We start from the raw sequence: 24,901 nt of genomic DNA, 5'->3' as shown, positions 1-24,901 counted from the left end.
TGTCTTCACTTGCTGCATCATATATATAGTAGGCAGCTTACTTTTAGTCTAGTTTCTAAAGCAGCCAGGGTTTTCACGTAAACCTTGGTATGTGCATGTTTTCCTTCTTCAAGTTATTATTCTTGTTTTTCTCAGATATTCCTATTAGGTTGACTTATGGCAGAAAAATGCCGCCACTTTGCAGTCAGAATCATTTAAATAAATAACATATATTATATCTGATTTCCCAAATCTGTTCTCTTTTAAGCCTATCTAGGTTCTGGTCCTTTTCTCTTCATTTCACCATTCACATTTTATTCCCTGGTGTTATTTTCATGGTGTGATCTTGCAATCATTCTCTAAGTTAGAATACGTAAGCTCTAGAAGCAACTGTTCCCTTGTTATTATGCTATAATTTGGGTAAGCTGCTACCATATGGATAGCAGTATTTTTGCTAAATAGCTGGAATAACTGTACTTTTGAATGACCCACGGTTTTATAAAGGTTGCTAAAGTACTTTCTTAGTTAGTTGCAATTTTACTTCTATAAAAATAACTTTTTAACTGTAAAGCACATTTTGCAAGTACTAAATTCTATAAACAAATATTACATAATTTAGAACAAGTATAATGGAAATGAAAATTCTTTCACAATTCAAAACTTTGCTCATCCATTTTTAATTACTTCTAACCAGTATTTTTTTCCATGCGTAGGGCAGATTTAGCTCTGTAGAAATTTGTTTATTTATAGATTAGATCATTATGTGCTTTCACAAAGCTTTTTCTCAAAGAACTTTTTAGGTTTCTGGTTAAAGGTGGCAACTGAACATAATCATCTATTACTGCTGTATTCTGGAACCTCACTTAAATAACAGTAAAGTAGTAAAAAAGGCATGAACTCTCAAGGACAAATATAATGGGAAAGGATATAATAGCTAAAAAGAAATGTCAACGAATTTGGGGAGCTGGAAAGTAGATGAATGAGTGGCAGTTTACCTAACAGAGTAGAAAAAGCTGAATGCTCCCCTTTAGTTGGAAGATCTGCAAGAAGCAAATCAGTTTACATGACACACCTGTACCAGACACAAACCCATTTGCCTATCACAATTTTTTTTTTTCTTTTTTTTGCGTTACGCAGGCCTCTCACTGTTGTGGCCTCTCCCGTTGCGGAGCACAGGCTCCAGAGGCGCAGGCTCAGTGGCCATGGCTCATGGGCCCAGCCGCTCCGCGGCATGTGGGATCTTCCCGGACCAGGGCACGAACCCCTGTCCCCTGCATCGGCAGGCGGACTCTCAACCACTGCGCCACCAGGGAAGCCCTGCCTATCACATTTTTGCCTCTTTCACAGCACATAGAAAGATATTTCACTGTCCTCTTTGCACTTATGTTGGAGCCATTTGACTAAGATCTGACCGATGCAATGTGGACAGAAGTAACATAAGCCATATCTAGGGTAAAATCATAAATCACTTTGGGCCATCCTCCTGCTCTCTCTACCTTTCTACCTAATGGTGAACTTGGAAGCCATGTATTCTAGATGGTGAATTTTTAAGATGGCTACAAACTGGGTCCTTAAGTCTTCAGGTAGAAAAGAGCCTTCTAAGAGGGATGAATAACCTGCATCAAAGTCTTTGTGAAGGGAAAATGAACAATTATTTTGTTAAACCATTGAGATTTCAGGGTTTATTTGTTACCACCGTATAGCCTATTCTGTTCTAGTACAAGATTCTTGGAAGGTTTAAGAATTATAGGTAGTAGTAAGCAGCTCTGATTAAAAATGTGTTCAGTGTGCCTAAAAATTACTTCCTTACCTGCAGAACATAGTGTGTGAAACATCATCCTGTGAACATGCAGGTTAAGTGAAGATCTGTCCATAGTTTGTGAGAGTGTCCTGACAGCTCTTTCTCCAATCAGTTTTCAAAAAGCTGACAGCCAGCTCTATACACATAGTACAAGAGATAGGAGAACTCTTATCTTAGGAAAAACATGAACTAAAGAATAAAGACTGATGGAGGCCAACATTTGAGGGTCTCCAATAAAATGGTCTGAGTTCCACATAATCAGCCAACAGAAATCCTTACCATTTGATGAGACCCACCTGTGATCAAAGAGCTTCCACTCTATGCTTGTGATACTTCATTCTAATCCATAAGAGCAAAGGATCATGAAAGTAAAAAAAAAAAGGTTACATTTAATATTGTCAAAGATATTAAATATTCTTTCATGAAATAAAAGCCAGGTAATATTAAAAATAAATAAGTAGGAAATAAGAAAGAAATTGGACATTAAAAACTTACAAAATACGTTTGCAAAATAATTAATAAAAAGTTTGTTTTTTAGATTTAAATGGGAATTTTCACCCTAAAGTAATGACAAAAAGGTAAATACAAAAGGCAGTTATTAAAAAAAAAACATGAATCTTGATTCAGATATAATTTTTCTTGCAACAACATGTGAACATTTTAATTTAAAATTAATAAATCACAATTCTGTATTGCTTTTAAGATTGATTATTCAAAAATTGACACATTTCAGAATTAACCAAAGTACATTTCTATTACAAGTTAGTTTATCCAAGTAAGTAAAGAATAAACCACAGCGTAGCTCCCTTAACCTAGGAGTCAGATTTTAATGACAAAGTCCGTTGCCAGCAATGGACATGCAGGTAACCATCAAGGAAGTTGTAAATACAAACCCCAAACTGCTTCTGTAAACTGAAAAGGCCTTTGTTGAGTCACAGGCATAAGAATGGGGCATTGGCACTGCATTCAGTGAATATGGCCTTTATGACTTACGCATGGAAGTGCCTTCTAGAGTGATCATGAGGATCACAGTCTTATACCATCTAGTTGGTTTTCTATTTCATTGGTAGCATCTTCTTTATCATAATCCATGCAGACAACTATTTACAAAGAATGTTCAGATCTGGAACTCAACAGACACTGTAGCTTTCCACCAGAAATAAACCAGCTTATTTCTGTAAAGTAATTCAGTAATAGCTGTAGAAGGCCAATATAATCCAGAGAAAAATGAAATCAAGAATCAAATTGAAAACAGAGACTATTAAGTGCTCTAGATACAAGTTTCACTAATTATCTTACTTATTTTTGTGAAAACCTTCCTGTATTACCAATTAAAAAAGAAACAAACCACCAGCCATTTCTATCCTTATACCTGTATCTTAACAGAGATATGATGGGAATGATAGGAAATAAAACTCATATTAAGTTCTCCTAATGTACTCCAAAACGTCAAAATTATTTTTATTCATGATTTGTACTATTGCAGGATGGCAAGTAGGTGCGAAGTCAATTAGGAGCGAATGGTGGGAACAAAAAGCCAGAACCAAAGCACATATTTTTCCCTTTCATGTGGCTCTTGGCATGTCAGAAGGGACAATACTGCCTCCAAAAGCCAAACAATTAAAATGATGAGACAAGAAGGGAGGAGAGGAAGGGAGAAGAGAGGGCACTCTAATAATTAATGTTACAGGTCACAGACCATTTTTAAATCTTTAAAGTAAAAATTGTATTGCTGTTGGGCTTCCCTGGTGGCACAGTGGTTGAGAGTCCACCTGCCGATGCAGGGGACACGGGTTCGTGCCCTGGTCCGGGAAGATCCCACGTGCCACGGAGCGGCTGGGCCCATGAGCCATGGCCACTGAGCCTGCGCGTCCAGAGCCCGTATTCTGCAAAGGGAGAGGCCACAACAGTGAGAGGCCCGCGTACTGCAAATAAAAAAACAAAAAAAAAACAAAAAAAAACAAAACAACAACAACAACAACAAAAGTATTGCTATCAACAAGCACATTTCATTATTCTTTCTTTCTCCAGTGTTTTACATGAATATTATTTACTTAGTTGAAAAAAATCTAAAGTAACTCAACATCTCAAATGACCCATGAATTTACCAAGAAGTACTTTGTCACTTAAGTTCTCACAGACAGTAAAAATGTTGGTAATGGGCTGGGAACAATGTTTATAACAAATTTCTACAGTTTACTGGTCAGAAGCTGCATCTCTAAGTAACTGACATTTCTCTTTCATGAATATAATCTTATCTATTTTAGAGCTCACCAAGGTCCAAGCCTCTCACTTTGTCTCTGCTAGCTCCAAATATGTTTTACCTTTAAATGGAAAAAAAAGGTTAACTTTTAAATTCTGAAAATTCAGTGGTTATTATATTATTTATCATGGGAAGGGGGGGAGGAGTAGGGTGAGAAAGGGTTAATTAAAAAACAAACTAGTTAAAAGTACAACATATACAGAAACTTATTTCCAAAATGAAGGGAAAAAAAGAGGGAAGGGGAAACTAGCGGCACAAACCAAAGTCCTGAAGCCAAATCTGAAGAGGACATAGAAAGAAAAACAAAGTCTAAGAAAGTAGAGTCAATGGGATTCTTTTTCTGTTTCAATGATTTAGTTATAAATATAGATTATTAGTCTTCTCTCTATACATGTAACAAATGCCAAACAACTCACTATTATGAAATTTTTAAAACTGATTCTTTCACATTTGTTAAAAAAGGTAAAAATCACATTCTTTTCTTCCCTTCCTTCAGTTCAAATCCTGAACTGAAATATTACATGTAACAATAGCTGGTTCTAACTTCTATACAAAGTTAAACCATATTGAACTCCTTTGCCAATATAAGGAGCTACATAATTTCTATCACACTTGCCTCCAATTTAGGCATAAGAAACATTTCTCAAAGCAACTCAAAAGGAGCAAGTCAGGGGAAAGAAAGTTATGAAGAAGAGAGAAGAGAAGACTAGCAGATAAAACACATACTCTGAAAAACTCAAATCTGCCATTCAAGTACTGAAAATACCTCAAAAGGGACAATGAATGGGATCTATTATAATGAAGTCAGCAAAATAAAATGCAAAAAAAAAAAAAAGGTCTGAAGATAATTTTGAGGAAATCTCTTTGAAAGAAAAGAATACTGAAAATAGGGGGGAAAATCAGAATTATATAGGTTAAACAAGAAGAACAAATGTGTTTAATGTTGATGTTTCCAAAATAGGAGGTCCTTCCTATAAAATGCAGTACATGAAAATATATATCAAATTGACTGATGAGCTAAATATCAAATTGGAAATATAAAACTTTTCTAGAAGAAAAAATATGAGAGCACAACTTATGGCATTGGGATGGGGAAAAAATCTTGTTTGTGGTTAAAAAAAAAAAAGCACAAACTATAAAGGGAAAGACTGAAAAACAAACTAAAATGTTATGTACCACAAAAAGACACTATCAACAAAATTAAAAGTAAAATTATAGGAAAAGTTATTTGTAGCATATAGAGAAAACAACAGGGTACTATAAAGAATCTGTATTTCTCTCTATATATCTATTTACTGTCATCATCATCTGTTTGTGTGTACTTATGAAATTCAATAAGAAAAAGGCAGCCGAATGGAAAGATAGATGTATTAGTTTCCTACAGGTTCTGTAACAAATTACAGCAAACCAAGAGGCTTAAAATAATGCAAATATATTATCTTATAGTTTTGGAGGTCAGAAGCCTAAAAGTTAAGAAATCTTGAAAGGAAGACATTATTCTGTGTTTGTTTGTTTGTTTGTTTTCCTGAAGCTTCTAGGGGGAAATCCGTTTTCTTGCATTTTTCAGTTTCTAGAGGCTGCCTACATTCCTTGGGTCATGTATTATCCCAGCCTCTGATTCTGATATCATATCTACTTCTCTGTCTGTGGCCCCTTTGCCTCCCTCTTAGACAGACCCTTATAATTACACTGGGCCCACCTGAATAATCCAGGATCATCTCTTCCTCTCAAAATCCTTAACAGTCACATCTGCAAAGTTTATGTTGGCACGTAAGGTAACGTATTCACAGCTTTCAGCGATTAGGATGTGGACATTTTGGGGGCACCATTAGTCCACCTACCATAATGGACAAACAATATGAATGATTAATTCATAGGGTAGGAAATCTGAGTAATCACTAATGATTTGAGAAAAATATGAATAAAGCTCAGTGGTTACCTGAAAAACCAAGTGCACTTCCTCAATATTTTGGAAAAAGTAAGCCTGATAAAACCAAGAATTTTGAGCATGTAGGAAAGGGAAAATACCACAATACCTATTATATTTGTTTACATGACTATTTATGGCCTAACTCCAGGCAAAAATACTCAGGAAATCTCTCACACATGTGTAACCACATAGAGACATGTAAAAGAAGGTTTAATACATAATCCTGTGGAATCATAAGAAATTAAGCACAACCAAAAGGTGTACGAATGGGAAAATGAATACATAAATTGCCCTGTATTCACATGGGGGTATTACTCACTAATAAAAATGAAGGCACATTATCTGCATTTATCAACGTGGTTAGATCTAGAAGTCACAATATTAAGTGAGGAAAATAATTTCCACAGTAATATGTATAACAAAATAATATTTAAGTAACACTTGTAAAAACATGCAAGACAATGAATGCTGTTTATGAAGATGTACATATTTAGTTAAAGTATAAAAATGCGGTGGAGCATAATAAAAATCAATTTCAGGATAGTGGCTGTGTCTGGGGAAGAGAGATGGAACTGGGATTGCAAAAGACACAGGGAATTCACCTGAATTTATCATTTTTTATTTATTTAATGAAATCTGAAGTAAATGTTAGCCTTTGCTAGTAAAGTATGGGAGTGTTTATTACATTACTCTTCTGAATGTTTGAGATATTTAATGCTATTTTAAAGTGGTAATTGAAGTGTTAATGAAATGAGGGTATTTTTCTGTTGATTTTTATCTTTTAAGAGCTCTGTCCTTAATTTGTATGTAAAGAGATTTCCTTACATTTCCAGAGGAAGTAACAATAACTAGAGTTATTTTTGGTTTCAAAGATTTCCTTTACAGTTGAATACTTGTGAAGTAATTTACAAATGACAACCTACTCTATAAATCTCAAGGAGGTTTAATTACTGTAGCTTCTCTTTCTTTTAAAGATAAATCAACACTATATGTCTGTTTTATTAAAAAGGCATACCACCTTCTGTGGAAAGATTGCGTCCTAATTCTGTGTGAAGGCAGGAATGTTTGTTTTGGACTTTAGTTTATAAGGTGATTCTTCTTGAACTGAAGGGTACCGTAACTCTGGGGAGCTAAGCAGATCACATTTTATTATTCTTTTTTTTATTTTTCTGCAAATAGTGAAACTAAGTAGCCACGAGACTAAGGTCGTGCTAATGTACTGTGATGCAAATTTCAGGACACATATTTCTGATTCACCATTTAGTGCTTATTCCACTATTTCGGTAAAAAGAAATCTCAGTGATCACATTAGACCAGGGCCCTATGTCATACCTTTTATTATTATTATTTTTTTAACCAAGGAGGCAAGTTAATAAAAATAACTTTAAAAATAAATATGTAATCAGTGGAATATATGCCCTTCCTAATTCCAAGAATTAGGAGCCCTTTTCAAAATTACAAAAGCCTTGACGAGGGCTTCCCTGGTGGCGCAGTGGTTGAGAGTCCGCCTGCCGATGCAGGGGACGCGGGTTCGTGCCCTGGTCCGGGAAGATCCCACATGCTGCGGAGCGGTTGGGCCCGTGAGCCATGGCCGCTGAGCCTGCGCGTCTGGAGCCTGTGCTCCACAACGCGAGAGGCCACAACAGTGAGAGGCCCGTGTACCGCAAAACAAACAAACAAAAAGCCTTGATTAATCCCTGCAACTCCATGCAAGTACTTGTACTGTTGGAATCTTACCCCTTCTTCTGGTCCAATAGGAAGAGTCAGTTCGGTAAAGATGAGAGTGACAGCTAGGAAATGGTAAGAACCAAACCACTACGTCTGTAGACAGAGAACTGTGTAGTATGGGATCTTCTCTAGGAAAGGAAGAAGAAAATCCTTCCGAGAAATTAAAACTCCTTATCTAAAAACATACACAAATTAAAAACTTTATTAAAGTTCTGTTTTCGTTTGCCAGGGCTACCTTAACAAAGTACCACAGACTGTAACTTAAACAACGGAAATCAACTTTGTCACAGTTCTGGAGGCTGGATCAAGTGTCAGCAGGGTTGGTTTCTTCTAAGGCCTCTCTTTGGCTTGTAGACCATTGTCTTCGCTCCAAGCCTTCTCATACTCTTCCTCTGTGTGTGTCTGCGTCCTAATCTCTTCTTACAAGGACACCAGTCATACTGGATTAGGAGCCACCCCTAGTGACCACATTTAAAAGACTGTCTTCACGTACAGATACGTTCTGAAGCACTGGAGGTTAGGACTTTGACATATGAATTTGAGAGGGGCATAACTCAGCCAATAATCATTTCTGAAATGTCAAAACGTAGAAACTTGTTGATTAACATCTTTCTGTTATATCATGAACCAAAAATAGGTGGGCCTTCCCTCTTTCCTCCACATTGTACAGTGATGATACATTATGATTTATGTGGGGCATTTTCAAGAGAGGTTCTTCCTATTTTGTCTTGATCCCAGGCCCCCCAAATATCTAATTGGAGTGAGTGATGGTCATGAGGTATGCATTGCTTTTTTCATTTTGAAGAGGATAATATGATCTGAATAGGCTTTTAAAAAATATTGGACCAAAGGTTTACCTTATATCATTGTGAAATTTGAAAGCCATACTAATCCTCTGTGGCTTCATGATGAATATCAGTATGGAAATCTCACTATATTTTACTCATCACTGTGGCCAGATATGAACATATTTCATTCTCCCCTGCACACTGTCTACTATAATCCATTTCTGTTGGTGGCTCCCTTACTCTACGTACTTTCCCAAGTCAGAAATTTGGAAACATTTTAATACTTCTCTCTTTTTAAACACATACAAAGGAACTATTGCCAAACCCTGTGTATTATTCCACCAAGTTTCATAGGCTCAATTTTGGAAGTCAGTGTTTGAACATTGACCCTTTCTTTGATTTACAGTCCTGTCAAAATTATCCTTTTCTTCCACAAAGTAATGGATGCCTTTGACCGAATAAGGGAAATACTAACAACAAAGAAAAGAAAAAAATGCCAATAATACTCAAAATATTGTCTCCCTACATGAGTCTGATTTTCTCCCTTTAACATTATTTAATGCTCAAATAAATCCAAATTCCTTAGCCTTTCCAGAAATCCCTTTTGAAGAACTACATACCTAATATTTATCCACATTCCTCTTTGAACTTTACGTGTCATAAATGGACACATTTATGACAGCTGACAAGTTGGCTTTTACTTTCCCCCATTGGTGTGCTTGTGAATATTTGACCACCAGTTCTGGGGGTTGAAGGGGTCAGGGTAGGGTAAAGGGACTTGATTGATGGCATTTGCTGGTTTCTATAGTGTAAATACTTCCACCATGGCTAATTTTAAGCTACTTACATGAAATCAACAGGCTTGCAAAATTCCTGAAAATTTTACAGTTGGTCCTTGTTAAACAGTAAATCCAACTCTAGCATACCACTGGTTCCTATACCCACAAATTTTATCTCAGGGCTTCAAATATGCTACTTCCTTGAGTTAAAATAGTCTTCTTTCCGTGCCTGAGAAGTTTCCATTAATCTTTTAAAATGCAGCTTAGATGTCCTTCTGTCTTAGAACCTGCCTCACCCCTACCCCCAGCTTTCCCAGGTGGTCTATCACTGCCTCATCAGTTTTTCTCCTCATCGTTGTAAGTGCTTTTATGTTGAGTTCATCACAGTATCATGTTATCTTTTTATTTATCTGTTTTCCAATTACATTGTTAGTATTGGAAAGCACTTCAGTTTTGCAGATGAGGAAATGGATGCGCAGAGCCTAACAGTATGGGGAAACATAATACCACATTTATTTATTTTTTAATCGCTCAGTATTTAAAAGAATGGACAGAATAGTACTCGAAAGCTTACATTTACCTTTGTTTGACCTTAGACAAATGATTTAGCCTTCCTGACCTTAAGTATTGTCATCTACAAATGGACATAATAATATGTATACTCAAGAGACTGTTGTAAGTGCCTGTGAAGTACAGGACAGTGTGTGACACCTAGGAACCACTGAACGAAGGGTAACTCTAGGCTGTATCAGAGGTGAAAGCACATGAGAAGAACCTCCATTATTTCTGATGATGCTTTGGACAAGGTACAATGTGGACTCACCTTACACATGTGTCTTGCGAGAGTGAAATAACTTCACAGTTTCAGATGAAATAGAGCGTTCATTCTTAAAATGTATGTCCTTCAGTATTGTATCATGATGCCTCTAACATTTAAAAAAAAAATTCTCCTACTTGAACGCTATCCCAGATTTCAGGCTTTTTCTTTTCATCCAGAATAGGCACTTCATAATGTTGGTTGTACCCATTTAGTCTACGGCCTACTGTTTTCTGTTTCTGTTCCTTCAGGCTTTGCACACAAGATTCCTTGCCTGTGACCATCCAGTCCTGCATCATGCCGAAAGACTGCGAAACCACCGAGTGGTCCTCCTGGAGCCCCTGCTCCAAGACGTGCCGTTCAGGGAGCCTCTCGCCAGGATTTAGAAGCAGGAGCCGGAATGTGAAGCACGTTGCTGTTGGAGGCGGAGAGGACTGCCCTGAACTTCTCGAGAAGGAGGCCTGCATCGTTGAAGGAGAACTTTTGCACTCATGTCCCAGGTATTGTGTATTCTTTGGCATGAGTGTTCAGTTGTTCTATATAATCTCATTTTATGTGGTATAGAGAGGTTAACAATAACTGTAGCTGTGACTTATGACTCAGTGCAGAGTTTCATATTAGGCAGTAAAGCCTAGGGGGGGTAAGGGCGTGGGTTGTGTTGATTGCCTGGGCTCCAATCCTATTTCTAATTATGTGATTGTTATGACTTTCTAATTTATGTGAATTTTGGCAAGTGACTTAAGTCTAGTGCCTCAGTTTACTTTTCTACTAGCAGTACTTACTTCATCCAGCACGTGGCATATCATAAGTGCTTAATAACCATTAGTTATCATTACCTGACATGTCACACCTAATTTTTATGACAACCTAAGAAGCCATTCATAAGCATCTTCATTTCGCAAATAAGGCCATTGATGCTCAGAGAGATTAAGTAACTTCTGAGGTTACATAGTTAATGAGTGACAGCCGCCTGATTCTAAGGATGCTCTTTCTCTGAAAGTCACTGCTGCTCTGGGCATTGTTTCTATTTCAGAGTCCCTAGGAAACCAGAGAATGCTGAGAAAAGGGTCGACATAAATTAGTAGCTAAATTTAATATCTTGAGCTTAGTTATATTTTGCCTGATTGGGTAGCCCTCGGTGAAGACCTCCAGTGCATTTTCCTCTGGTTGTTGGCTTACAGTGCGATCAGTCTGATAATGACAGAAATCACTGGGGCTGGCTGTTTAGAAGTCTGTTGTGGATGAATTTGTAATAATTCCTGCTGGACAGCTGCCCTGAACTATATCTTAAGTCTGTATTTTAGATTTAAATAGCTTTTTTTTGTGTGTGTGTGCGGTACGTGGGCCTCTCACTGCTGGGGCCTCTCCCGTTGCGGAGCACAGGCTCTGGACGCGCAGGCTCAGCGGCCATGGCTCACGGGCCCAGCCACTCCGCGTCATGTGGGGTCTTCCCGGACTGGGGCACGAACCTGCGTCCCCTGCATCGGCAGACGGACTCTCAACCACTGCGCCACCAGGGAAGCCCTAAATAGCTATTTTAGATAGAACTTTTCTATAGTCTCTGAGATTTGAGATCACTCCCTCGGTGAAAAATAAAATAAGGCAAAAAATAACTGCTTGTAGAAATTAATCATCTGGGGATATGTGAAGGGTAAGTGGGTTACAAACTCAGCTGGTGTTGTTGATGGGCCTGGTGATTCCTTAAACCTGAAATAAAGCATGTATGGGCGGGGCAGAGGTTGAGGTTGGGGGCGGGTATAGAAGAGCAAGTTCCTGTTTACACATTCATAGTCATGCACTTCCTCCACCTCACCACTGAAATCAGGGTGGATTCAACATACTCCTTACATATTGATTGTTCATTTTTACTAAAATGACTCCTTAGATTTACATCATTTCTTGCCTGAAAAGCGGAGAGAGCAGATGTATTTCACGATCCTTGACAGATTAACCTGTTGTCACAGAATCCTCCCTAATTGTATTGAGTTTGTGTCCAATCTTTCAAGACACTAATTTGGGGCAAAACATGGGATTGGAAAGAAAACCTGAGGTCTCTGTCCCTTTTGAACTTGGATAGGCTTTGGGTTAGAATTGCATCGCCATCACACTTAAAGTGTGTGTCCTTGGACAAGCTGTACGACTTCTCTAAGACATTTCCCTCTTCAATAAAAATGTGTAATTATACTGCCTGTGTTGAAGGTTGAACAGCTACAGACTAGCACTGTCTGTCCCGGTGTTCAGCACATGAGGCACTACGCGAATACTGACTCTTATTGTTGGTCTTTGCAGGTGGGTTTTGGTTTCATTTCCTCCAGTAAGAGAATCCCTCCTTTCCTTGGAAGGCATACTGTATTAATTTAATGGAGTAGAAAGTTATTTCTTCTGGGTGATTTGGAGATTTCTTTTTTCCCCCGTGGAGGCATTATTTAGGAGGGTTCTCAATGTTAGGCTGCTAGGAATAGAATGTGGGTTTATTGATGACCTTGACCTTGGCACCTTTTTCTTCATTCCTTTCACAGAATGGCATGACCTCTTCCTGATATTTTTAACAGTTTTTTGATTTATAGACATCCGCCTATTTTTTTTTTTAATTTTTTTTAAGGAATTCCTTTTTTTTATTATTATTTATTTATTTATTTTTGGCTGTGTTGGATCTCTGTTTCTGTGCGAGGGCTTTCTCTAGTTGCGGCAAGCAGGGGCCACTCTTCATCGCGGTGCACGGGCCTCTCACTATCGCGGCCTCTCTTGTTGTGGAGCACAGGCACCAGACGCACAGGCTCAGTAGTTGTGGCTCACGGGCCTAGTTGCTCCGCGGCATGTGGGATCTTCCCAGACCAGGGCTCGAACCCGTGTCCCCTGCATTGGCAGGCAGATTCTCAACCACTGCGCCACCAGGGAAGCCCTGCCTATTTTTTTTTCTTCTCTTTTCTTTGTTAATAACTATTACGATTCTCTTGGAATCATCAGAGTGGTGTCTCCTTGACGATGTTGAGAAAGTTGAGTTGGATAACCTTTTGTTAAAGAACGACTACCTTTTATTGAGCATCTACTGTTGGCCAATAACTATATCAGAGATTGTATAAAGATGATTTAGAATAACATAGAATGTATTATCCAAATAGAACATTTTTGAGAGTAAAAGGGATGTAAATCGGTACTGTTCAGATTCAAATTAAAGTCCATTTGACTTCAAGGTCAGTGCTCTTTCCAATACATCACACTGACCCTAATGATAATCATAGTGAAGACACACACCCAGATAAGGGTATAGACACACATATACATGTATTCGTATGTATCATTTTTTTCCAACAATATACCGTGGAATGGTAATACTTCAAGATGTACCCAAGATTAATTTCTGTATTTTTCATTTGATTGAACCTTAACATCTGAAAACAGGGCCTGACAAAGTTCATTGGAGATGAACCTGGGCCTCTAGTTCTGCTGTTTGGAAATGTTACTGAGTATGACATTTTCTAAAAGCCTTCTCAAATAGTGAATTTGTAGGAAATAGGAGTCTTCGAAAATTCACTGAATACCAACCAGTGTTTCCTAGGGAGACTGACGTGTTAGCTAATGATTCCACATTGTGGTGGAAAAGAGCATGTATAAATAATAGCAACAAAATTAACATTGGCTGACATTCTTATTTGTCTGAAATCCGAGCTGTGGCCTCTACCACAGGAAAGCATAAAGGCCGTGTGCTAACTTTTGTTTCTACTTGGACACCAGTGATTAAAATTCATTGTGAACAAGGGAAATGGAAACAAAAATCTCTTAGGGAACAAAAATGTCCATTTTTCCTTTCCCAGAATTCAGGAGCACTTCATATGCACCAAGCAATTTCATTCACCATCCTTCTCCCCAGCAGGGAAATGTCCTCTCTTAGAATGTGGTTTGACTTTTACCCTTCCACCATATTTGCTATAGGAGATGTGTTCCTTTTCTCAATAAATATACTCTGAGCTCTTCCTATGTGCCAAGCAGTATGTTAAGTGTTTCCGATACCTCAGAGGACACATTAGACAAAGTTCCCTCCCCCTTGTGGGACCTAAATTTTAGTGAAGATATACCAAACAAATAAAATAAATAAACTATAAACTTTGTGTACAAGATATGGAAAAAATGAAGCATTGGAGCAGGGTGAAGATAGAGGCTTCTGGGATACTGTGATGGGGGATCAGCTCAGGTTACAGAATTAAAGAGACTGTCCTTAGAGAAGCCTCATTTGAACTGGCAGGATCTGTGGGGAGGACTTGAAGGAAGTGAGGAAATTAGCCTTTCATCTAATTAGAGGAAGAATATTCCAAGAAGAGATAAGCTGGAGATGTGCTCTGGTTCCTGCCTGTTCATAATGCTCACAACGGTTTTTAGTTGCATAGCTCGGGGACTACTCATCTCACCAGCTGGACTCCACTGGTCAGCATTTTCACTGTGAACAAAATGTGTGCCAATCCCTAAGGCATGATTACATGAAAGGAGATGTGACCATGAGGAACCCCTTCTCGAGGAGCTCCCTGAGAGCGAACACTTTGGAAGCGCCTCAGGGCAGCTAGCATAAGTGAACCTGAAAGGAGACAGGGGCCAGCCTATGTTAAGCTCACTTGGGAAATTTTAGAACTACAGTTGATCCTTGAACGGCAGTGGTTTGAACTGCACAGGTTCTCTTAGAGGCGGATAGTTTTGAATAGTAAATGCTACAACATCACATGATCTGAGGTTGGTTGAATCCATAGACGCAGAACCATGGATGCAAAGGGTGACTATCAGTTGTAGCAGATTTTCTGACTGCCTGGAGGATTATCACCCCTAACCCCACATTGTCCAAGAGTCAACTGTATAAGGGAGTTAGCATTGTGTAGCCTTAAGCTCACCTCAAAAGTATGCTATTTGACCAAGATATGTATAGACTCCATGAAACTCCTTTCTTCAGTATTATACAGTCTACTTGAAATTTTGTGCTCCCCCCTCCAACACGCTGAACTCACGCTGTACATTATGGGGTTGGGATAGAAATGAGAGAGATGGGACAAATCTACTTGTCACTGGCTACCTTTTCTCTTGGTGTGTTGACCTCTTATCATTGTCATCATGGCTTTAGGCATTATGTTACTCTCTGCCTCAAAACACTGAAAGATATGTGCTTTCTAAGATGCCTTGGCACTTGCGTTCTTTCTTTTGTCCTAATTAACATCTAAAGCATTAGATCCTCCATCTCAACTAAGAGGGAGGTGAAAAGCATTCTAAGACCATAAATGATAAGGTGGCCCTGTTTACTGGATAGCATAAGGAAAGGCAGAGGACACAGGTAGCTGAGACATGACTTGATGCTGGAACAGCTATGACTCCAGATCCTTCGTGCCTAAGCAGAGAGCCTGTTTTGGCTGAAGACACTGTAACACACAAGAATACTGAAAAACGTCAACATCTTTCTTGGAAGCGACACCTCAGATGACCTACCAGCAACTTCCACCACCTCACCAGGAGGCTTTCACACCAAAATGGCTGTTCTACTTCTTAAATGATCATTTAGAGTTTAAAATTGAATATCAGACAGTGCTGTTATAAAGACCAACATAGAGTAAAACTTTAAAGACGATCTCAAGGCAGAAGCTGCATGGCTGATAGTATTACATAGACTGTGTGATATTACTGCACAGAAAAGCCAATTTCCTAAACATTGCTTCAACACTCCAGTCTGGCACTGAATAGATGGGGTCTCATAATTTGTCCCTCCTTATCTCTGGTACGTATGAGTTTATTATGGGTGAACTAGAGATTCTTCGCAAAAGGTCTGTCTGTGCAGACTCATACTGAGAGATCTATCTGGGTCTCCTGCATCCCACTTCGATGTGCTTCTAAAACAAGCCTCTATGACCAGCCTGTTTTTTCCTACCATCTCTTTAAGGCACTGAACCCCATTTTAGATTTTCTAAAATCTAAAATTTTTTCAAGTTTTCCTTGAGAAAACTCTGGGGATTAGTTGATGGATTTTTTAGATGAGTGTTGAAGCCAGGAATGGTGCCAGCAGAAGGGATGGTGAGTAAAACTTGGCTTGGTAGTCGGCTTCCTCTGCCCGTTGGAACGAACTGAGTGCTGGAACAGCGTTGACATGTCTTGAAAGAGATGTTTGTTCAACACCTGCTTCAGACTGTCACTGTGCTGATTGCTGGAGAATTCAGGAAATTTTAGTCTGTGTTCACTTAGTTTATTCATCTTCAGAATCCTGTGTAATATACTCATTAAAAACTAGAGCATCTTGAACCGATAACCATGTTCTTTAAGAGTGTTTCATAGTTAGTAATGTTGCCGCACATCATTCTAAACATACGTATCTGGATTTTTTGTTAATGCATTTTTCTCCTCCACTTTAGAGCGGGTAGCACCTATAAAAGTGCCTGGCTCGGAGTAAATGCTCAGGAGACAAAGGATGAATCATTAAATGTGGGGCAGATCCAGAACAATATTATGCACAGGGTACTTTATTCCAGGCTGATACTTATTATCTTATGTGTGTGCAGGATTCAAAGTCATTTCTTATAAAGAGCATCTAAAATTGGCATCATCAAGGAGATGACGTAAGGATGCCGACCCAGGGAAGGAATAAACACACAGAGCTTGATGTGACTTTGTCCCCAATGGCGGCCTTGCTTTTGCTAAGTGTGTCTGGTTTTCCAAATAAGAAGTTTCTGTTTTCTTTGGTTATAAGAGTAGCTTCGAGAAGGATGAGTCATGAGATCACAATCTGAATATGTAAGTTTGCCTTCTGGAAAAGAATGGCACACACGTCACCTACCATCTCTAATGTATCTTTTCAATTGATCGTCTACGACAGCACCTAACACCCTGCACATAATAGAAGCTCAATAAATGGTTGTTAAATGAATTAATGGGTTCTTTAAGGAAGCATTTTTTAAAATTGTTTTAATTAAGCAGCTCTTTGTAGGATTTGAGGAGTAAAGGAGTCATGACCTGGAACCCTCAGGAGAATCTGTTTCAGGAAAGAAACGACAGTTTCAAAGAATCTGTAAATTGTTTCAGCAGAAGGAGACTGATGCCTTTTTACTGAGTCCAGCTTTTACTGGTGCATATTGTTTCATGAGTTCCCATTGTGCCACTTTCAGCTCTCCTGGATGGAAGATCTGTTCCCCTGTTAGTGTAAGAAAGTTAATGTACTACTAAGTGCTGTGCATAGGGATAGAAATCTATTAATAATACATATGTGGAGTTTGCCTAGCAAAGCCATCTGCCAAAGAGCTTTGCACTTCAGAGTAGCTTTCCATAATCAATAGTCCCACTCTATTCAATAAAAGATTACTAGAGCGTAAGATGTATAAAGCTTGATTGGCTCCCTTTATTTTGGTCGTCTGTTCAGCAAAAAATGACAAGTTAATTCTTTTCTAAATGAATTTACAACTTTAAAAGGACAACAGATATTATCATAAATTAGTCTTGCTGCAGACACTGATTTTTAATATACGCGCATTTAATTTGAATACCTTGCACTAGGGTTTCAATTCCAAGAGTGTTTGCAAATCTATATGTGCTTAGTCAAAACAGGACCATTCACTAATGCAATTATTCTTTCAGTCTGTCATCATTAAATCACTTAATATTCTATTCCATGTTGCTTTGCTTTAAATCTAAGCCTTTAGAAGAAGGAGAAAAGAAATTCACATTTTGTAAGCAATTCTAAGCGTTCTGAAAGTGACAAAGCATGCATTCTAAAGGGCAGGGGTTGCTATAAAACTCTGATGGTCCTGCCGTCCTACTGCTATTAGAATCACTTTATGTCACCTTAGTAGGATGGAAGTCTTTTAAAAATAATCACTAAATGTGCCTACTTTTCTAATTTTGGCTTTGCTAATTTAGGATATCTCTATTCCTTGCTTCAGAACAATGCATTCATTCCTCATTCCTTCTGCCCTCCCCCCATCAATTTAGAGAATGGTTTGAATACAGGATTCCTTGGGTTAGACAACATCACTCTCAGGAAGACAAGCTGGCTACCTGGGCGATTGAATTTCTGGCCCTCGAGTAGCTTTTCCTAATCCAGAATTTGTCTCCTCTATCTCTTCATGGGAATATGTATTCCCACCCTAGAAATTTCTTTCTTTGGCTTAATCTTGGTTTCTTCTTTTAAACTGCATATACCTTTTTAGAATGATAAAATATTTAATATTAACTTTTAATATGTATCTTGTGAATACATTTATTGATCATTTCCTAAGAATAGACTTAAATTATGGGGTACATATGAAGAAATCGGGCAGTGAGTTCCAGGTGTGGGAGAAAGCTTCAGAAAGCAGATTCTAGAAGGTAAATGAAGAAAAACTGAATTTCACAGTCATAATACACGGTTGCCCTGATGTCTGAGTTCTTGTCCCCTTTCCTGGGCTGTCTCAGGTAAGAATTCAGTGCCAAGCAATTATGCTGCTAGTACTTGGGACAAAAGTAATTTGGAATCATTCTTCACTTCTCTCTTTATCTCCTATCCACATATAATCCATGAGAAGGCTGTCTCCACCTTCACAGTGTATCCGGAATCTTATCACTTCTCATCACATTCACTGTGACTGCCCCAATTAAAGGCCTAACATCATGTCTCCTGCACTGGCAAAGGCCTCCAAATTCATCTCCCTTCTTCCACTCCCCTATAGTCTATTCTTTAATGAGTGGCCAGGATGATTCTTAAAAATTTAAATGTCATCATGATATGATTGCCTTCCTCAAAACTTGGCAGTGGTTTCCCAGCACATTTGGAGTAACACTCACAGCCCTTCCTCAGCCCACCAGGCTCTCTGTAGCCTGGGCCCCGACTGTCTCTCACTCCCTCTCCCTCCTGCCTTGAGCTGCCTATCCCAACCACACTGGCCTCTGTGCTTTCCTAGAAAGTGCCAAGCACTGTCCTTCCCTGGGACCTTTGAACATGCTCTTCTTTCTGCCTAGAATTCTCCCTGTCCACCTTTTCTTATGCCCACTGTTTCATTTTATTCCGGATTCTGCAGACTTTCCTGGTCATGGCACTGAAATAGCTCTCCTCCTCCATTTCTCTCTGATGGACATGTGACTGATGCCGTGTTATGTATTGGTTCATTTCTGTCTGTCTGCCCCACTAGAAGGTCATCTTCCCAAGGTCAGGGACTTTGTCCTGCTCACTGCTATGCATTTCTATTGTCAGAAATCATACTTGGCACACAGTTGGAGCTCAAGATTTAGTTCTTGAAAGAAAGGAGGAATGAACACATGGTTGAGTAAATGATTTGCTTACTCTTGGGCAGGCTTATTTTTGTTCCTAGGGAGCTAGGGAGTCCTGCTTTTTGGTTCCTTCTGCCATCCATCTCTCATACATACCTTTACATTAACTGAGATATTCTTTCACAAGTTGTTTCCCCTGTGTATTCAGTATATGAGTGGCTGACAGTGTTCTCTGTCACTAATGGTGGGGACATTGGAGTCATTTTTACATGAACAGATGATCGCAGGTTTACCTAACATTCACAGTGACCAGGGAGCAAAATGGAGAATTTGACTTCAGGGCCTTGAAAAAGCATTACTCTTCAAATAAATTGTCATTGCACCATTTGGTGGAAATTTGAATTTTTACAATTAGAGATTCCTTTATTTGGCTTATATTTTGTTTCTCTTTTTAACTTGTACTTATCTCCTGAAAGTGCTAAAAATCTGACCCTATGTGACCACACACAGCGTTCAAATTATAAAGTGACTGGCTGTGTGATATTCTCAAACTGTCTTTGTGTTTGAGACTGGAAGGAATTTATACTGGCACTGTAAAATATTACTGGTCAGTTGTCAGTGACAGTATCATTGTCATCAACTGATGATATTTTTTTGCTTCATCCCAGAAAGCAATTCCTCAGACCAAGACCAACATTTATTTGTCTTCATCACGGCTGGGCAGGTAGCTACCTGTCATCTACGGACTTGCTTTTTATATCCGCAGACCAAGTTACATGAGTTTACCATTCACCGTTTTAATCTACCAGAGAATCATTTCATTAAGAAGATGTGCTTTAGAATCAGATATACTTGTCTTTGCATCCTGCTCTTTCACTTACTTAATTATGTGACCTTGGCAAATGTCTTATTCTTTATGCCAATTCTCCCATCTGTAAAAGAGGAAGTGATATTTTTTTCATAGGCTTGTTGGGAGGATGACATGAAGTCATGCACCTAGATTTGTTAGTGCAGTGCCTGGCACTGAGTAAGCATGCAGAACAATTTGGATGTTATTATTCCTTGGGGGATTTGTCCTGATACACTAGAAGCCTGAATAAATGAATGCTTTGTCTATCCTGTTCAGCTGGGGTGTGTGACAAGACAAAGGGATCCTAGGTCACGTTCGTAAGGGGCTATGAGGATCAACTAATTGTTTTCATGTCATGGCCATTTACTTGAGGCATTTCTACACTTGGTTTCAGAATGCTGCTCACCCACAAAAGGCAGGGCGCTGGCCTTTGAAATGCCCCCCGTTTCCCTCCAAAGCAGAAGGACAAAGTGAGGCTGGTTGAAAGGCATCAGAGTTGAGAGAGAGTGGGTGGAAAGGCCTGATCTTTGACGTGGACTTAGCCATTAAAGAGGATGCCCCTGGCAGTCAGAAAGCCAAGTTGTCCAGAGCCTGGAGAACTATCCCTGTAATGACTACTAAAGGAGATAACAAGCAACGTTTAGCTGAGCGGTCTCCTTTGATTTCTTATTCTGTCAGATCCTAGAGACACTTTCCCAGGTTGGTGGAATTCAGACTGTTCAGTTTTCATGGCTTCTGGGTGATTTTGATTAAACATAGATAGTGCATTTGAAAAAAAATAAAGAAAAAAAAGACAGACTATGAAAGGACCTGCATTTTAAAAAGGAATTTAGAAGCCCTTCACTGGTGTGTTTTTTCCTTTGCCTCTTTCTGGGTTGGTATTTTCTCTGAGGTAGTAAACAATAGCAGTAGTGATAAATGTCTTCTTTATCCTTAGAGAATTCGTTGTTTGCCAATGAATAGAATTTGGGTGTTTTTGGTTAATGAGCTAGCAACAGGGTTTTTGTTACATTATATATAAGACTATATATATATAGATAGATAGATAGATAGATATAGTTATTAAATTTTCCTTTTCATTTTTCTCCATAATGACTTCTCAAATTCCTCCATTGCTAATTCTTATAGGGTCATGATAAATTAATTGAAAAAGCAATTTATACAGCATGGCCCATTCCTTTCAAACAAGTGAACAGATTACTGTGACTTGCTATAATTCTAAACTCTCTAAGTTTCTTTTATGCTCTTTGCTGAACTTAGGTTCTTGGAAGTTAGACCATTGCATTCCTGGATCCTTAATATTAGGACTTTGGATGAAATCAATTAAGTTCTTATAAGTACAGTGTTGGGTGTGTGTGTGTGTGTGTGTGTGTTTTCTGTATCAGCAGGGGACAAAAGGCAGGTGTAGAAGGACACAAGAAAAAAAGGAATGAACATTTATTGAACATTTATTATACTCCTTGATTCACATTTGGTATTATTATCCCTATTTTACAAAATAGAACTCAGTGAAAGTCACATGCCTAGTAAGTGGCAAGGCTCAGATTCAGACCACGTCAGTTTGACTCGAAAGCATGCTTGCTGTCTATACCGCACTGCCCCTTTTTGCCTACCTTATGTGCTCACTATATCATAGGAGCCTTGGAGTCAGGGCTATATCTGACCTCCTTAATAGACAGAGAGCTCTTCTTTTAGGGAATCATTGGAGGAAGAGGGTTTGAAATGAGAATGTGATAACCATCCGATATCCCACCCCTACCTCACTGTGCCTTGCCCTGGAGTCCAGAGACAAACGAGCTACCTGTACCCTGAGACTCAGAGACACAAGAGACAAGCCTTCTGCCTGGGTCACCATGAAGCCAAGGGAGACAACTCTGTCTAGTGAGGAGAAAGGGCTTTGGAGCATCACCTCTGGAGAAGGACCGTCTCTGGGAAGACCTGGACTTTTCTCGATCTCATGCCCAGGAATTAGAAACACATTATTGTCTATATTCCCCTAGTAATAAACAGGACCTGAACTCTACATTTCAGACTCTTGCCCAGCCCGGTGACTGATTTTCACTTGGAAAACCCTGTGAAGATCAAATAGTGAGGCAGAGGGAGAAGAATTATTACAACAAACCCCACAGGATTGTCCAAATTCTTCTTCTACAATGGACTTTTCACAAGACTGTTGATCCTCAGCTTTCAAGCTTTTTAGAATGATGACACTCATTGTGAGAGGCTTTGCTCACTCTTAGTTTTCTTAGAGATTTGCTTCCTGATTTTGATGTCTGTTACTTGATTTCATTTTTACTCTGGTTTCTGTAAGGCCAGGGCCTTAGTGACACATGTTTATTTTTATTGCTACTTTTTCTTTTAAACAATCACATAACTGAGAAAACTTTCCTTAAATCTGAAATGGGACAGCGGATATGAGAATGTTCTTAGGTTTGGTTTACTGTTTGAAAGCTAGTGAGTCTTCTGGTATTTATGGGAGTGCTGTAGGGTTATGTTAATGCTGTGGGCTTGAGGAATGCTGTAATAAGCCACAAAAGGAAATTCTGTCTGAAATCATTCTCCAGGTATGAGTGTAGTGTTGTTATGGTGGTTGTGTTTTCTGTAAGTTATGTACAAACTTCACTGTGTTTTTTTCCTTTTATTTGTGTGTGTGCGTGTGTGTGTCTATCAGTGGGTATCTCAACCAGTTGTAAACCTGGAAGACATATTCTAAATCAGTATAACCATGGCATGTCTGTTTATGTAAGAAAAAAAAAGTAATTGTCAATTAAATATAGTGGCACATTGTGAACTCATTTTTAATATGTATACCCTTATCTTAGTGGAGTCAAACTGATAGAAGTACCTCTATCAAGAAGGTTGAAAAATTGGAGGTAATCTCTGTCCATTTAAACTAATATGTTCAGACATTCATACACTGGCCTACTAATTAAAAAAGAAAGGCCAACTTTCACACAGAGTCATCTAGAGGTTTGTAAAATGAAACCCCATGACAAGCTTACCTGCTATGTATTAGGCTCAACTGGTTTCCAGCTCCTTCCCTTGATTCTGTACTCTCTTAGAGCTTTGAGGCTGAGACATTTCCACTGTTTATCCATATTTCCTTCCTTCGCTCCTCTGGGCCTGTACTATAAGCATGATAGGCTGCTGTGATTTTGCTGTAGGAAATAAAAGGGATTTAGTATTCAAAGCTGGTAAACGTCTTTATCCATAGGCAAAGATTTGGTACTAGAAAGAGAGACGATTACGTACATTTGATGTTGATGACTTAAGTTTCCTGTAGAATATTGTATTTTCCTTACTTCTTCTTCTTCTTTTAAACAAACCAAACAGATATTCCTGGAGGACCTCTGAATGGAAAGAATGCCAAGTCTCTCTCCTCCTCGAGCAGCAAGACCCCCACTGGCATATGACGGGACCCGTTTGTGGAGGTGGGATCCAGACCCGGGAGGTGTACTGTGCCCAGAGCACACCAGCATCCACGGCACAGAGGGCCAAGGAAGGTAGGCAGCCAGTTCTGGGGACAGATTCTGCTGCTGATTGGAAGGGAAATCAACACCAGCACCATCTTCTCATATTCTCCTTGATATAATGGACCGTCAGCATTCACAAATTTAATGTTTTGTTGACTCTTTACAAGACATCCGTAAGTTCTGTTGCTTGAAGTAGTTTCGAATAGTCAAAATAGTACTGCTAATAATATCAGTCTCAAAGGATTGTTGTGAAACTTAAATGAGAAAATATACCTAAGATCTCTAGTAGAAATGACTGCTACAGGCTAAGGTGCTGGTACGCTGGAGTGAGTCAGTTGATGAAGAGTTAGTAGCATTCTTTTTTTTTTTTCTATAAGAGAAGTTTTTTGTGAATTTGTGAGTGTGGGAAATTCTACAGACATTTCACTTTCAGATATCAAGGATCCATTCATTTATTGTCAGGTTTTAGATAATACGAAACTAAGAAGGAGGAAAAGGAGGAGGAAAAACAACTTTCTCCGTGGTATGCTCTGTATTAGGCGTGTATAATACAATCCATTTGTTTCAGAGTTTAGGATAGTGATAACATATAAGGACTGAAAAACTGGCCCAGATTTATTTAAGTCAATGGATTGAAAAGCTAAGAGTGTGCAGTAATGCTTCCACTCTAGAAAAATGTATGGCCTCTTCCAGGCGCATTGGGGAACCCAACAGTGCCCTCTGTAGAAGTGGTCAAGGTGAGAATGTTTCCTTGAGTGTGCGTGTACATTCTCTGCTGTAGGACTTGGTTAGAGAGAGAAGATGTGAGATTTCTTATTGTAGAAATACATCCATTTCATCCTGTAAAGCTGTTCATACCAGGTGCCTTTTTTTGTGTGTGTGACATGGCCTCTCATCATTTCAGAGGCCATGACCATAGCCTTGGATGATTCAGCCCATGACTCATAGAAGGATCATCTTTACAGATACCTTAGCATTTGCTTCAACAATTGAAGTTACAGTGTCAAATTTATAGGGCTAGAGTTATTTAAAAATTAGTAGTTAAATTTTCTTCCTTCTCTAATGTCACCCTTGGAAAGTGACAATTTACACACTTTCTCTTCCAGCATAGAACATGACTGTGTTTACTCCTCTGAATTTGGAAGAACGAATTTAGATAAAAAGCTTCAGATTATTCTTTCAGACCTTGGGGATCTTTCTCTTCTACTTTCTCCTTCTTCCCTTTTACTGTGGTCTACAGTACTAGGATCTTCAGGGGTCAACACATACATAAGAATTTTGTAGAATTGATA

At 38.8% G+C, this 24,901-nt stretch overlaps 1 protein-coding gene across 1 annotated transcript in view; it reads left to right on the top strand.

Annotated features, from left to right (window-relative positions):
* Positions 1-24,901, top strand: part of THSD7B (thrombospondin type 1 domain containing 7B) — a 1,126,819-nt gene that overhangs the window by 572,550 nt on the left and 529,368 nt on the right. The window contains exons 5-6 of the mRNA XM_067742059.1: positions 10,337-10,585; positions 23,470-23,639. Of these exons, the coding sequence (XP_067598160.1) occupies positions 10,337-10,585; positions 23,470-23,639 (419 nt within the window). The remainder of the gene's footprint in view (positions 1-10,336; positions 10,586-23,469; positions 23,640-24,901) is intronic.

The sequence above is a fragment of the Pseudorca crassidens genome, chromosome 6, assembly GCF_039906515.1.
Source record: "Pseudorca crassidens isolate mPseCra1 chromosome 6, mPseCra1.hap1, whole genome shotgun sequence".
NCBI classification, from domain to species: domain Eukaryota; kingdom Metazoa; phylum Chordata; class Mammalia; order Artiodactyla; family Delphinidae; genus Pseudorca; species Pseudorca crassidens.
Note: the sequence above shows the minus strand (reverse complement) of the source record. Positions and strands in the feature narration are given on the sequence as shown.